Raw genomic sequence first — 16,124 nt, forward strand, 5'->3', positions numbered from 1 at the left:
AGTACTGCTTAGATGTCTTGATTTGGGTTTGTCTGATGTTCTCTTACAACTAAATTGAGGTTATACAATTTTGGCAAAGATACCACAGAGGCGATACACACTTCTCAGTGTATCATATCGAAGGCCACATGCTGTCAATATAATCCTATCACTGGTCTTAATGTCCTTTTGATAACATCAGTTGAAACAATATTATTTTCCCCTTAGTAAATGAAATTATATCATTAATTAGAACATAGTATTCTATCATTCCAATGATTGAAGTTTAAATTTTCCATTTTAATAAAAATATGCTTTTATAAATATAGTATACATTTTCACCTGGATTAACATGATTCTTCAATGAATTTTTTAATTGTAGTTAACACTTCTTACAGTATTCCAGTTTTAGGCATACATCTAAGGTAACTCTGATTTTTTTATTTCCTGATCTATACAGTGGTTGTGAGAATCGGATGAGAATTTAAACGTGAAAGTGGTAGCATATAGTTGGTGCCTGGCAAATTTTAGGAAAAGTAGAATTCTGGTTTTGATAATTTTTTTTTTGTAAAAGAAAAAAAATCACATTACCTCTCAAGGTAGTAAAATGTTTAAAAAAGTCACGAGGGGGCTTCCCTGGTGGTGCAGTGGTTGAGAGTCCGCCTGCCGATGCAGGGGACACGGGTTCGTGCCCCAGTCCGGGAAGATCCCACATGCCATGGAGCAGCTGGGCCCGTGAGCCATGGCCACTGAGTCTGCACGTCTGGAGCCTGTGCTCCACAGCGGGAGAGGCCACGACAGTGAGAGGCCCGCGTACCGCAAAAAAAAAAAAAAAAAAAAAAAGTCATGAGTTCGTTAAATATCCTAGTAACTATTGTCGGCAGTTACTACTGTTCAAACATATAGGAGCACGTTGATGAAAATTAGTATAGAGATGTTTTACGTTTCTGGCTCTTGAAGTTAGCCTGTTTCTACTTCTTTAATTGCTCTGCCAGTATGAACTTCAGGATGTTCCCCATTGTTCTGTGCCTAATTGTCAGACCTGGTAATTAACACATAAATGGTATGAAAGGCCCAGATTCATCAGACTGTGAGGGTATGACTTTTTAGATCTAGATAAGGAACAGGACAAGGGCTTAAATTATATTTCCTAGGTTAAACACCTGTCCCTATTTCACCCTTTTATTTATTCCGTATTTTAAAATTTGACTCATTTTGTTTAAGGAGGTATCCTATAGAACATCACAGTTTTTGGAACTAAGGTGTTTTCTCATGGTAGAAAATCTAAAAATATCTTGTCTGCAGCTGTTTGTGATTTTAATACTTCTGAAACTGTTTCCTCTGTCTATAATACCCTCCTGACAGATCTGTAGGCATATTGAAAGTGTTGCAGTGTGGCCTAAATATTTCATGAGAAAAGTCTGGCTCATTGCTCATTTATTCACTGAGCACCTGTGTTTTGCTAGGTAGGTGCTGGACACACAATCGTGAGCAAAAGAAACAGAATGCCTGCCTGTATGGAACTTCAGTCTAGTAGAAGAGACAGGCATTGAGAGGGAAACAAATGGAGAAAAATATGTATTAACAAATACACAAAATGTTATGAAGTTAAAGAACAGGTTGCCATAAGAGAGGATGGTCATTAATCATGGAAGAGATATAAGAAAAGATTCTCCAAGTCAGGCCAACAACCACTTAGCTGGTGCTCTCTCTGCAAGGGTCAAAGCCAGGGATTCTGTAACAGCACGTTCATGAACCCTTGAAATTGGAAGATCTGAAAGGGCATCTTGTAGACTTGCCAGCCGACACTATACTGTTGAGTATAGAAGGTCAACCAGCTGCTGCTTTCAAAAACTGAAGGAAGCCTTCTCTCTTTCCCTTTCTTCTTTTAATTAATGAATCTGTTATTTATCCACTCCGTGCTCCCGTGGCTGCCAAATTTTGGTGCACATCAGAATCTCTTTTGGAGCTGTTTTTTAAAATGTCTGGACCTCACATCAGATCTACTGAGGGTTTGTTTAAAAATCTGAGGGTGGAAACCAGCATAGGCATTTGTAAAAACTTCCTCAGGTGACTCTGGTGTCCGTCAAAGGCTGAGAACCATGGTGTGCCAGGCACAGAGGCTAGTTCTGTGGCTACTGAGAGAAGCACGTGTCTGCCTAGGGACAAACATGGCTTTGTATACTATATAAGTTCAGCAGTGGAAGCATTTGACTGCTCTGTGGAGAACTCACATTGTCCTCCTTTTGAACTAAACCTTCTTGTACCGTCATCTGTGTTTTCTGACCGCTCCTCCAGTCCTATCTCTCTGTCTCCAAAAGTTTCTCTCAGTCTATTCCCTCTCTCCATCTCCACTGCCACTGCCCCATTTTGCCTGGGCTCCAGGAATTACTTTAGAATTCCCCTCCCCCAAGCTTCTCTCCCTGTGGGCTGACCCTCAGTTTACTCTGAGAAGGTTTCTAAATTACAAATTTGATCCTATCGCTCCCACTTTAAAACACTGTTTGGTCTTCATTGCCTGTGGAGATCAAAGTCCCTAGCTTGGCCCGTGCCTATGTTTTCAGCATCATTCCCCACCATTTCACCATTTGCCCCACAAACTCCAGGCGATTAAAAACACTCATTTCTATACCACACCATGCACTTTTCAGCTAAGCATCTTTGCTCATAATGTTGTCAATGCCTGAAACACTTCTTATTCCAGTTTTCACCTTCATTCGTCCTTCAAGAAAATCTAAAATCACTTCCACTGGCAGAGTTGATTGAGTCTTCCTCTCTGTTCTTTGTATTAACCTGTGTTTTAATGAATGTACCCCTTTGTCTATGTGCATACCTATATACTGACCTACCTATCTGGGCCAGCCCTCTTTGGAGTGAGTTTTTGTTTGCCTAGAACTTAAAATGCTGCTACAGACAGTAGGAGTTAACTAAATATTCACTGAGTGAGTAGGAAAAAGAGTGAATGAACCTGAAACTGGTTTGCTGTATCCCCTCCCACTGGTCCTAATTCCATTTTTTTTTGGGGGGGGTGTATTACTTAACTAACCTAGTCCATCATATATGTCTGCTTTTCTCCTAATATATGAAGATTACTCTCACCCTTTGTCTTTTTCCCCTAGTCACACACCTAGTAAGTTGTCATTTTAAAACTGACACCAACTCCTTGGGATTCCAGTAGTCATTATGGGTAGTTTCAGAGTTGCACTAAGTTCTCAAAGTCAAATGACCTCATCCTGATAAACTTGCTACAAACTCAGATTTTCAAGAGAGTAAAGTGGGTAGCGTTTAACCTAGTATCATATTACATTGGTTTCAGGATTGAGCTGCTGATTTCATAAATTCAAATGCATTTTAACCATCCTGCATTTTCACTCCCCTCCATTATAGGCCATTACAAGATGTTGTTATCTGTTAAACTTCTGATCTCTCCATCACATCTGAATGAAAGCCTTGCCAGGTAGAGTATGTTTGGTTGTAGGTTTTCCCCTTTCATTGCTTTAAATATATGATGCCACTCCCTTCTGGCCTGCAGAATTTCCGCTGAAGAATCGGCTGACAGCCTTATGGGTGTTCCCTTGTATGTAACTTGTTGCTCTTCTTTTGATGCTTTTAATATTATCTCCTTATCTTTAACTTTTGCCGTTTTAATTACATGTCTTCGTCTGGTCCTCTTTGGGTTGATCGTGTCTGGGACTCTGTGCTTCCTGGACCTGGATGTCTGTTTCCTTTCCTAGGTTAGGGAAGTTTTCAGATATTATGTCTCCAAATATGTTCTCTGCCCCTTTTTCTTTCTCTTCTCCTTCTGGGACCCCTATAATATGAATGTTAGTACACTTGATGTTACCCCAAAGGCCTCTTCAACTGCCCTGCTTTATTTTTATTCTTTTTTCTGTTGAGAGTCAGTGATCTCCACTACTCTGTCTTCCGGCTTGCTGATCCATTCCTCTGTGTCTTCTAATCTCCTGTTGATTCCTTCTAGTGTACTTTTTATTTCAGTTATTATATTCTTCATTTCTGTTTGGTTCTTCTTTATATTTTTTCACTCTTTGTTGAAAGCTTCTAACGTCTGACTCTGTCCGTCCCACCTTCTCCCGAGTTCTTTGAACATCTTCACGATCATTACCTTGAACTCTTTATTGGGTAGATTGCTCATCTCCACTCAGTTCTTCTGGGGTTTTCTCTTGTTCTCTCGTTTGGAACATATTCCTCTGTCACCTCATTTTACCTGGTTTACTGGTTTTATTTCTGTGTGTTTGTAAGGTTAGTTATATCTCCCAACCTTGGAGAAGTGGCCTTTGGTAGGAGACGTCCTAGGCATCCTGGCAGTGCACTTCCTGCTGGTCACCAGAGCTGTCTATAGGCTTTAGGGGTGCCCCTGAAGTGGGCTTCATGGGTCCTTCTCTTGTGGTGGGCTGACTACCATGGGCAGTCTGGCAGGCTGGCTTCCCAGCCCTGTTGGTTGCCAGGCCCTGCCTTGTGTGGAGGCTGCTAGCCCACTGGTAGGCAGAGCTAGGTTCTAGGGTGGGTAGTTCTGGGACCAAGGGTCCCAGATCTAGTATCAGCCTGCTGGTGGGTGGGATCAGTTTCTGACACAGCTGGCTGCAGCGTCTGCGTGTCCCATAGTTGGTGTTGATCTGTTAGTGAGGGGGGTTGGGTCTTGGGGTGGCTGGATGAGGGGTCCAAGGTGTCTCAGAACTGACGTCGGCCTGCTGGTGGGCGGGGCTGGGGCGTAGGGGTTCCTGGGGCTGGCGCCTGCCCACTAGGAACTGAGGCTGGTCCCTGGGCTATTGCTGGCCCACTGGTGAGTGGAGCTGGGTCTCGGGATCTTTGACTGCAGGTTGCTGGTGTTCCTGGGGCTAGTGCCTGGGTAGGTAGCACCAGGTCCTGAGCGCTCTGGTAGATAAGGCCAGGTCTTGGGGTAGCTGTGGGCTCAGGGGATCTTTAGGCAGCCTGTCTGCTGATGGACGGAGCTGTGTCCCTTCCCAGCTGCTGCGTGGCCTGAGGCATCCTAGTATTGGTGCCTACAGGCTATTGGGTGGGGGCAGGGCTGGATCCTGAGGCTAAAATGGTAGAGGGAGGATTCCAAAATGGTACTTGCCAGCATCAGGGTCCTCATGGTGGAACGAACTCCCAGAAATGGCTGCCACCAGTGTCTGTATCCACAGGATGAGTTCCAGTTGCCTTTTGCCTCTCTGGGAGGCTCTCCAAGATCAACAGGTGGGTCTGACTGGAGTGTCTATTTCCCACAGACCTCTGGCTCTCCCAAAAGTAAGCCCTGCTAGCCTTTCAAAGCCAAACATTCTGGGGGCTTATCCTCCTGGTGCAGACCCCCTGGGCTTGGGAACAGAATGTGGGACTCGGACCCGCTGGGGAGAACCTCTGCAGTTGTAATTATCCTCCAGTTTGTGGGATATGGGTCTTGCCTTTGCTGCATCTCTGCTCCCCCTACCTGCCTTGTGGTTCCTCCCTTACATCTTCAGTTGTAGAAGGTCTCTTCTGGTCTTTCTCATCAATTGTTGCTCTGTAACTAGTTGTAATTTTGGTGTGCTGGTGAGAAGAGGTGAGCTCAGGTCTTCCTACTCTGCCATCTTGGCCACTGTCTTCCCAGTATTGAGTCTCACTCTTGCTTCTTTTTTTTTTTTTAACTTTTTATTTTATATTGGAGCATAGTTGATTAACAGTGTTGTGTTAGTCTCAAGTGTACAACAAAGTGATTCAGTTATACATATACTTGTATCTATTCTTTTTCAAATTCTTTTCCCAGTTAAGTTGTTACAGAATACTGAGCAGACTTCCCAGTACTATATAGTAGGTCCTTGACTGTTATCCATTTTAAATATAGCAGTGTGTACATGTTAATCCCAAACACCCTAACTATCCCTCCCCCTGACCCTTCCCCCCTGGTAACCATAAGTTCACTCTCTAAGTCTATGAGTCTATTTCTGCTTTGTAAATAAGTTCTCTTGTATTATATATATATATATATATTTTTTTTTTAGATTCCTTATATAAGTGATATCATACGATATTTCTCTTTCTCTGTCTGATGTACTTCACTCAGTATGACAATCTCTAGGTCAATCCATGTTGCTGCAAATGGCATTATTTCATTCTTTTTAATGGCTGAGTAATATTCCAGTGTGTGTGTGTGTGTGTGTGTGTGTGTGTGTGTGTGTGTGTATCACATCTTCTTTATGCATTCATCTGTCAATGGACATTTAGGTTGCTTCCATGTCTTAGCTATTGTAAACAGCGCTGCAATAAACATTGGGGTGCATGCATCGTTTTGGGCCATGTTTTTCTCTGGGTATAAGCCCAGGAGTGGGATTGCAGGATTATATTGAGAATATCTGAGGCTCACCTAATGCCTTTCCTCTCCCCTCTCCCACCACCACCTCAGGCTGTCATTCCATGCTTGCATTGTTTATTATAACTTCCCAATTTATGAATTATTTTGCTTGCATGTGTGGATTATTTTGCTCGCAGAAGGAAACTCACAAAAGGGGAACTGAACAATTCTGTGATCTTTGTTGTTTATTGTTAATGACCTTCCCCCAAAATATTTCGATTTTTCCTTGTTCCTCCTCTTCAGATATTTTGAAACATATTCTGTGTACTACCTTTGGTTGTTTTTCAAAATGTTCAATCCCAGTCCTTCTGGATTTAGGCCTCTCCAGTGTTCTCCTAAGGAATCTTCTGACACTTTTATGATTGTCTCTACTTTGTGTCATTGCTTCCATTTATTTCTCATCCTTGTAGAATCAGAATTCATCAGAGTTCTTGTAAAGACATGGTGAATTCTATAATGGCATCCCCTTTTCTTTCACTAGGATTATGACTATATAGTTATGTGATCAAAATCTTATTTTTCAGAATCTCTTTTAAATTAGAGCCGACATCTCTGTGTTCATATTATACTTATCTTTTTGCTGGTGTTTTAAAATGTTTCTCCTAAGTCAATGGTGTGGATCTGATTAGAATTAATGTTCTCTATCCTCACTATTATGGAATCCAGGCTGGTATAGTAACTTTCTTCTAAGAGTCCAGTCATCTTCATGTTGTTATTGACTTTTTTTGCAGCTAGTCAATATTAAGGCTATTATATAGTTCTTTCCTGGCCTCAAAGTTTAAGAACAGACTCCTGCCACTCTTAACCTAGTTTAATTAAACCATTGGTAATCTGCTCTCCATGAGTTTATTTAAAACTCTCTTAAAATCTATAATATTGTGTGTATTTTTTCGGTCCCTTGGTTAATGAATTCTGAGATTACTCTCTATGCTATAAAAAAATGTGCATTATTGGGCTTCCCTGGTGGCGCAGTGGTTGAGAGTCCACCTGCCGATGCAGGGGACACGGGTTCGTGCCCCGGTCCGGGAAGATCCCACATGCTGTGGAGCGGCTGGGCCCGTGAGCCATGGCCGCTGAGCCTGCGCATCCGGAGCCTGTGCTCCGCAACGGGAGAGGCCACAGCAGTGAGAGGCCTGCGTACCGCCAAAAAAAAAAAAAAAAAAAAAAGTGCATTATTTTCTTTCTACTAAAATGATCTCTTTTACGCTTTTGAGCAGTAAAACCCTAGTTTCAGTATTTCATGAGTTGGGGAGTAAATGCATGTTTATATTGTCAAGACTTTCCTAATCTTTTCAGTCTATCTTTTATAAAAAAAAAAAACACCTCACTTTAGTTTTCTAGTTGATAAGCTAGCATCTTTATGTAGGAAAATGTTTTACTTAGGAAGCATGCATTCAAATCCCTTGACATTTTCCTCAAAGCAACATCTTAGAGAATAAAAACTACCCCTGTCATTATATGGATACAGAGACCAATGTAATCTGAATGACTTCACTTCAGTGTACAGTAGTGAAGAGAGAGGCAGCTTTGTCCTTTCAGTGGCCTCTCCCACTCTGATTTCACACATCAGCGTTTACCTTTCCCTTCCTGAGCCGCCTGCTTACTTTCCCTCTCTCTCTCCCTATTGAAGTATTTTTTATCCTTCGTGACTCAGCCTATATTTTTCTTGTCTGCGGTACTTCCCTGGCACCCCAGAAGAAAATAACATCTCTTCTGTCTCCTTACAACGCATTTCTACAATAACTTTTTTTCTTTAATATTACTGATTGTGACATCTAGTGACTGACCTCCTAGGTACTATAGAGACACATCATTCTGTGCTGTGCATGGTTGTAAAGATGGGTTAGTAGGCAGAATTTTTTTTTTCTTAAACACTGGATTTAATATAAAAGCTAAGTTACAAGAGCCTTCAAAATACCAACTGCACATAATATTTTATATGTGTTTAAAAGAGAAATGAAATATATAAATCATATGTGTTTAAAAGAGAAATGAAATGAATAATGTACGAGTGACATTAGTTCATGTTTTAAAGTATGTGAGTCATAATTCTCCCCACACATTTCAAAACACCCAGGCATCATTTTTTAAAAAATTTTTATTGGAGTATAGTTGATTTACAATGTTGTGTTAGTTTCAAGTCTACAGCAAAGTGAATCAGTTATTCATATACATATATCTACTCTTTTTAAGATTCTTTTCCCGTATAAGCCATGACAGAGTACTCAGTAGAGTTCCCTGTGCTATACAGTAGGTCCTTATTAGTTATCTGCTTTATATATAGTAGTGTGTATATGTCAATCCCAGTCTCCCAATCCCTCCCCCACTTTCCCCCTTGGTAACCATAAGTTTGTTTTCTACATCTATGACTCTATTTCTGTTTTGTAAATAAGTTCATTTGTACCCACATATAAACGATATCATATGATATTTGTCCTTCTCTGCCTGACTTACTCAGTATGACAATCCCTAGGTCCATCCATGTTGCTGCAAATGCAGGCTTCATTTTTTAAAGGACGGTATTTAACTGAAACTGATGCTGGTTGCAGTGCTCAGTAGCTGGGCAGAGAGGTCAGGGGCCAGGAGAATGTCACAGGAGGAGGTGGCTTCCTGTAGTCTGTCCTCTCCCAGCTGCTTGTGGTCCTGTCTGTTGGGACTGGGAAGCAGAGGGGACCGTGCATATTGTGCCGCTAAACAGAGAGTCCAGGTGGTCAACTGTGTTCTGTCCAGCAGACCACACTGCCTCTTAACACTTCTTGGCAGTTTCTAACAAGCAGTGCTACTAAGAGTCCTGAGTTGTACATTGTTCCAGGTCTCAGGCTTCCTGGCCAGAACAGCATGGCCCATCAGTTTCTAGCTTTAGAATAATAGGAGGGAAAACAAACGGTGTTTCCTGGTGAGATAGCATCCTCATAAGTGACCAGGAAAATCCTGCTCATAGGTCGGTCTGCTGTGTAGAAGGTACTGTGCTAAGAGGTTGATCATTCAAATTGCTCTCTGCCTTTACATGCCCGGGAAACTAGTTGGAGAGAAAACACAAACACAGACACACAAAGAAAATAACCATATACACCCACAAAAATCGGGCATGTTAAATGGCCAGAGGGGCATATGGAACACTGGTTGTCAAAATGCATTTGTTCCTCAGTTTGATGGTGGATACCAGCTTAACAATTTTTGCCATGTCTGGATCATCAGAGCATTTATTTAATTTTTTGTTTAGATACGACTCAAAAAGTATCTATTTAAGCTTCTTCCTAAGTAATAATATCTGCAAAATCACATGGTTTTCTTCTAATACATTTTTTTTCCTGATACACATTAAGTTGAACTATATGAAGCTGCCGATATTTGGCTTTTTTAAATCCACAAAAACATCCATTTCTCGTAGCTTAAAGTAAACATAACTATTCAAAATTTAAAATGATGGTTTCATGAGTCACATTAAATCTCTGGATATAATACCGGAGGAACATATCACCCTGGAGGAACTCTGGAGCTGGAGGGAGCAAGCCATTGTTAAGAGTTGATCTTGTAAGGTTTCTCAGAGGAGGGGCGCCAGGATGTGAAGCTGGAAGGAAGGATGCACAGACAAGAGAGGGAAGAGCAGGGATCACAGGGGAGAAGCCGTCCCTGAGGACGGGTAGGGGGCTGAGTGCGCCACCAGTGGGAAAGGAAAGCCGGTGGACCAGAGAGGGCGCTCCGGACTCCTCCGATGTAAATTCTTAATCCTCGCGTTTATTTGACAAACATGTTTTCAAAGCACATGAGCAGGGTTTTATGACCCTTCTGAAGTTTTCTGCAGATTACTCTGTTATGATGATTAATACCTTAATTAAGGTCAGGTAGCATTTCTGTTTGGGAGTATGCAGTTGTCTGCAGGCGGACCACAGTTGGAAAGAGCTGTGTAATGCAAGTGCAGGAGGTGTGAATTTGCACGCAGACAGCTGCATGGGGTGTGAGACTCCATGGCTGTCTCCCCCTTAGAGAGTCAAGCTTCCCAGGCTGTCAAATCCCAGAGAGGGCTCTCCTGCCAAAGGCAGCAACTGCCGGGGTTGAAGTTCCCTTCAGTTCATTCCAGAAGCTCCCCTGGCCATTCCTGCGGACGTCTTTCTATCTTTCTGGCCCGTCCCTACGGTGCTGAAGACTCCAGCCTTGGGCTCTCCTCCTTAGCAGGTGGGTAAGGCGGGTAACACCCGGCAGATTCCCCAGCGCTTACTGGGAGGGTGAATCAAAGGTCAGTTTCCCAGGATCAGTTTCCATGGCTGCCATGCCTGCAGGCCCAGGCTTAGCCCTGCCCGAGGTGTGTTCCAGCAGGGAACATGGAGACATCTGAGCACTGGGCCCTGGAACAGCATGAACTATATTTTCTTGGAATGAAAAGAAAACAACTTTGTGCTCATGTGTTGGAAAAACTCAGAGTGCTTCAGCTGTAGAAACGTGTCCTCATTACTTTTAGAGCTCAGTGTAATTTAGGAAAGTATGGGCAGGACTAATTATTTCCTTATATTTGAAGAGAATAAGTTTGTATGTGTTTTGGCAGTTTATTGGCATTTGGTATCCAGTGTTAACTGTTTGTGTCTGTGGCAGAAAGAACCTGGCAGGGCTGCTCCCTTGCATTGATGGTCCCTAGTCCAAAAAAGAGCTTTGGAGGTCGAATAGACACCAGCAATAATAACCACAAAAACAGTCAATCCATAAGTTAATCTCAGAGCCAAGATGAGGGCCAAATTACCCACATATCTTTAAAATGGTACCGTTATTTTATTTATCGTGAGTCCAAGGACACCATAACTCCTGGTGATGATTATATATCATGTTCCTTGAAGATGCAGTAGACTTCACTTGTATGAGTCATTCAACAAATTTGTATGTGTGCATTTTAAAATGTAGATTTTAGTATTATTCAGGTATGGTGAAGCCAAGAGATCAGGAGAAGGCTGCCATTGAAAAGATAGTGTGTCACTCACATTTCCTAAGAGGAGAGAGTATGCGTGCCACCCCAGGAGGTGGGTGGGCACAGGGGGAGCCACCAGGGTCGGTCAGGATGCGGAAGGAGCAAGGGAAGAAAGTGGGCAAGAGGCTTCATGATAGTTTCTGAGAGAAGGAACGCTGAAGCAGGGTGAGCACGTGTGGGATTGGCTAGTTTGAATCATTTCATCGGGTTCTGAGGCACAGGGGCTGTCTTTAGTTGTCCGGCGCCTAGCCCTGGGGTGATTAGGGCAGGGGGATAGTGGAGTCTGTTGAGGGTATGAGCTCTGGATTGGCTAGCTCGCATTTGCAGATTATGCTCCAGTTGTTTGCTGTCTTTAGGAATTGACCAGCCCTGGGAGAGGCAGCCCCTCCAGTGTCAGGAAGGGCCCAGAGGTTAAAGCATCAGGAAATAGAAACGATAAAAAAAACCCAAAAAACTAATGCAGTACGTATATATATGTATATATATGTACACACACACGTACACAGACATACGCACTCATTCTACTTATTCAGTGCATTTGTGCGGGGGGAAGGGAGAACGCATGTCTGCTGTGTACCAGACGCTGTTTTGGTTGATGGTGATTTAGCAGGAAAAACATAAACAATTTTTAAAAGTCAGCTTGCCCTTATGGAACACCAGCTTGTCAAAGAAATAGTTATGTAATATAACCTCATATACTGAGAAATCCTATGGAGAAAAATACAGCTGGTGGAAGGACAGAAGGGAACTGAAGTTACTATTTTGGGTAAGTCAGGGACGGCCTCTCTGCAGAGGGTGATGTTTCAGTAGAGAAGAGACTAAGGGGCTAGAAAAGGGCAGATGTCCAGGCATCTGGAGGAACCACGGGTGCCGAGTCACTGAGAGGATCCTGCTTGGCAGACTCAGGGAACAGTAACAAGGCCCGTGTCCTGGGATCCCCGGGAGAAGGGGGGCTGTAGGAAATGAGGCGGCAGAGGTGACCAGAAGGCAGAACCTGAAGGACCTTGGAGGCCATCCAAGGGCAAAGGGAAGCTGTGTATGCTTCTGTGATGCTAGAAATTCAAGCCATATGAAGATAAGAGTTAAGCTTTGGTCTCAAAATGCAAATTAAATAGCCATCTCCTCACTGTTTTCTTCTACACTATTCAATTTTTGAGATGGCTTTGTTTGCAAATGGGAAAGCTTACTGTCTTTCTCCCCAAAGTTTTACATTTGGAAATTTTTTTTTTATAGTTGAAAACAAACAAAAACTTACCCATATAATGCAAAAAGACAGCTTTAGATCAGGAGTGTTGGAAGATGACTCTCTGTACTGCTGAGTTCTTTGGCATATATGTGGCATTTAAATAAAATGAAATACAATTTGAAAACCACCACACTTCTGAAAATCTAGAAGAAGAAAAAAGATGTGGGAACAATCAACAATTTGCTTTCATTTTCTGTTAAATCGTGATTTTTTTTTCACTTGGTATCGTTTACTAAATATAAAGTAAAATACACTCACAATCTACTTAACATAAGCACGCCCAGAAAGAAAGGCTCATTTCACATCTAATTGTGGATATTGTTCCTTTGTTAAAAATTCATAGGGTTTATAAACGTGTCCATTAAGTACTGGAGTCTCCATTATTTCCCCAGCTCTTTTCCCACTGCCAATTCTGATCAGAATTTTAAAACACCCCTCTCTATGAAGGTGTTCTCTGAAGAACAAAAAGCGGGGGTGGGGGGAGGTAGAAATTATGAATATAACTAGAAAGACCTTCTGACCAAATATGCTGCGGTTTCCGGATTTAGTTTCAGTATAATGTAGGTAAATGGACAGGGCAGACCATATTCTGTTAACCTCAGCATCATGTTACTGCTCTAAAGTTCTGCCTCTCAGCAATCTTTAAATGTGGTATTAACTAATAGCTGGCCGGTTGTTTGGTTGTTTTGCTTTTTGGAAAATGGAGGAAACCGAAGAGTAGGCTGTTGGCTTAGCTTCTTCTCTGTTCTGGTTCTAACGCCCCTCCACCCTCATTAGCGAGACCTGAGTCATGTATCACTTCTTAATATTGGGCATGTTGTTTGCTGCAGTGGACAAGACAAGCAATACTCTGCAGTTCAGTGTCTTGGTTAATCTCCATGTGGGGCCCCTATTGCTTATACTTCATGTGCTTTCATTGATTTGGGTCAAGAATATGCACATAACTAGAAAACTAATGGCAGGGAATTCCCTAGTGGTCCAGTGGTTTGGACTCGGTGCTTTCACTGAGTGGGTCTGGGGTCAATCCCTGGTTGGGGAAGTAAGATCCTGTAAGCTGCATGGCATGGCCAAAAAGAAAAAAGAAAGAATGAAAAGTAATAAGAAAATATATTTAAAAACTATTAAAAAAGTAAATTAATTTTTTTTAAAAAAAGCAAAAAAGGAAACTAGTGGAGAATATAAAATAAGACTGTGTAACTGTACATAACAAAACTGTGATCACGTGGCATGGAGGAAAAACACTTTTCTGGATTTCATATGTAAATTCACAACCATTGTATTACACTTAATATATTTCAGAAATCACCTTTTCTCCTCATATGAACTTATTTTTGTAATTTAACTCAGCAAGAAGCTTGCAAATTCAGGAACAATTTGAGCTCAGTGCAACTCTGACTGGAAGAATATAACCTGTACTTTATCCTGCATCACTTTTCAGTATTAACTCACATCTTCTCTTTAGTTTGCTGCCCTGCGTCAAATGGCCTAGTCATCTCCCTGGTTCCCGAGTGTGTGATCCAACGGCAGATAACACAGCCAAAAGATCCCTGCCGCTGTTGGCCATTGTTCTGAATTTCGTTTAATGGATTAAGTCATCAAGGTGATAATACTACACGCTTCTCCCACGTTTGATCTCCTGGACCACAGGAGTTTACAGACCAAAACAGTGATGCTACTGCCAAACCCTGCCACTCACAGCCTCCAACCACCTAGCTTATTATTCTGGTGTCATGTGAACCAACAGTGAATCAAGCCAAACTACTGACGGAAAAAAACCACGGAGACCAGAATGTGGACTTTTCGGGGGGCGGGGTAGTTGGTGTGAAGATGCGCTCACAGAATTGTCATTGGTGGAGGTTTTGCTGCTGGTTTGTAATCCAAAGAATTCCTCTATGGGAACCTATCTAAAGGGATCTGGATTTTAACCATCAAAAAGTCTCACCGTGTTGCCAGTAATGCTTCGTTTCTTTCAGTTCCTCCAAGAGGCATTATGCGTTAGCCCCTCACGTAACTCGTGAGATGCGGAGTGAAGGCATACAGTGGAGAAGCTCAGGGAACTGGCCCGGGGTGAACTTGTGATGAGAGCTCTCTTGTGATGTACAAATTGTGCTGGCAAACTGCTGTGCGTGTTTTTACAGGAGAGGCACAAAGGGGGTCCCCAGACCAGCTCTCAGGGTTTAAGGCTATCTTCACTGGGAACAAAAAAGTGACTGCCACAATGGTGCTGATCCTGATAAGCACGCAGTGGGAGCTGGACTCAAGTGTACATCACACAGTAACACAGACCCTTGTGCTTCCAGCCCCTCCAGTAGCCAGTCCCCTGGGAGAGGAATTAGAAGTTGGGATTTCTGGTTCACTCAGCTCCCAGCTTTACCCGGCCCTGAGGTACCCCCATTTCCTACTTCCTGTAGCTCTCCTTCATGGTGGAAGGCAGAAAGCAGGCTTGAACTCCGGGCCAGCCTGGCTGCCAGCTGCCAGCGGAATGCGATAGCTTGTGAAGTAAGAGAGGTAGGATGGAAAGGGGTGCTAGGACAAAGCGGGTGAGGAAAAGGAAAAGAGGGGTAGTCACCTGACTCTACCTCCCAGCCGTCCCACTCATATGGCCCTGACCAGCCTTTCCATCTCGCCCTCTTTATCTCTCACTATCGTAGTTCGTTAGGTGGCAGAAATGTGGTGGGAGTGTTGGTAAACTGGAGATTCCAATAGAAGTTGTCTACACAGGGATAGTGGTTCTAGGCAAGCCTCGATGGCGATGATACTTACACCAAGCTCTCAGCTCAGACCACAGATTGACCCTCATGATATGTATTTGGACAAAATTAAGCCCGACATGGGGCTAAAGCATCTGTGAGGTTGTCTGATAAAACCTAACCCATTAAAACCCTCAGACTGTCGATCATCCCTAGGTAGACATCTTATGCATATGTTCCCCACCTCTGTTTCTCTAGACGCACAATGAATATTCTAAGAAAAATGTGCTCCTCCATAAAGCCTGGGTCTTCAGATGTTTTCCAGCAGACGTTTCTGCTGATGGGCTCAGATTCTTTCCCCTGTCTACTTTTACAACTGAAGTAGAAGGGTCAGGATGGCTGAATGGGGTGTGGGGTGAGGGCCGTGCAAAGACACAACAAGGCTTCCAGGTCCTGATGACCAAGGGATACTCAGACCCTGGTTCTACTTCACCACGACAGGCTGTCTCCTGACAGGGTGCCAATGCTGGCATTTTTCCCTCCAAGCATCTCTGGCTTCATGTTTGCCTACTGCTCCAGCAACTCCTGATTTCAGCCTACTTGTCTTTCTCTTTTTTGGGCAGTGGGGGAAGGAGGAGAATGGTAGGCGGGGAAGCAAAGAATCTTAGAGATTTTTTCCTTCCTTCCTTCAAGACTAACAATCCATTAATAAGTAGTTATATCCAGAATCCAGTTGTTGTTGTTTTCTTACAATAGGCAGGCTCTGAAGAGTATCTAGTTTGCCACACTGCAGCAAGCAAGTTTGCTAATTTTTTTTTTTCAGTTGAACTATAGTGGACTTATTATGGTAGTTTCAGGTGTACAGCATAGTCAATATTTTTGTATGTTATACTCCATATAAAG

The 16,124-nt window shown here is 42.8% G+C and overlaps 1 protein-coding gene across 7 annotated transcripts in view; it reads left to right on the forward strand.

Moving 5' to 3' along the window:
• Positions 1-16,124, forward strand: part of ENOX1 (ecto-NOX disulfide-thiol exchanger 1) — a 332,135-nt gene that overhangs the window by 68,312 nt on the left and 247,699 nt on the right. The window contains exon 1 of one of the 7 annotated variants that reach the window (XM_081214792.1): positions 3,369-3,436. The exons of 5 other annotated variants lie outside the window; for them this stretch is intronic. In XM_081214792.1, coding sequence (XP_081070918.1) covers positions 3,421-3,436 — 16 coding nt within the window. In that variant the 5' untranslated portion in view covers positions 3,369-3,420. Of the gene's footprint in view, positions 1-3,368; positions 3,437-14,017; positions 14,132-16,124 lie in introns of those variants that run through there. One more of the 7 variants, XM_081214795.1, reaches the window with a different exon arrangement.

The sequence above is a fragment of the Mesoplodon bidens genome (genome assembly GCF_964165515.1).
Source record: "Mesoplodon bidens genome assembly, chromosome: 17".
NCBI classification, from domain to species: domain Eukaryota; kingdom Metazoa; phylum Chordata; class Mammalia; order Artiodactyla; family Ziphiidae; genus Mesoplodon; species Mesoplodon bidens.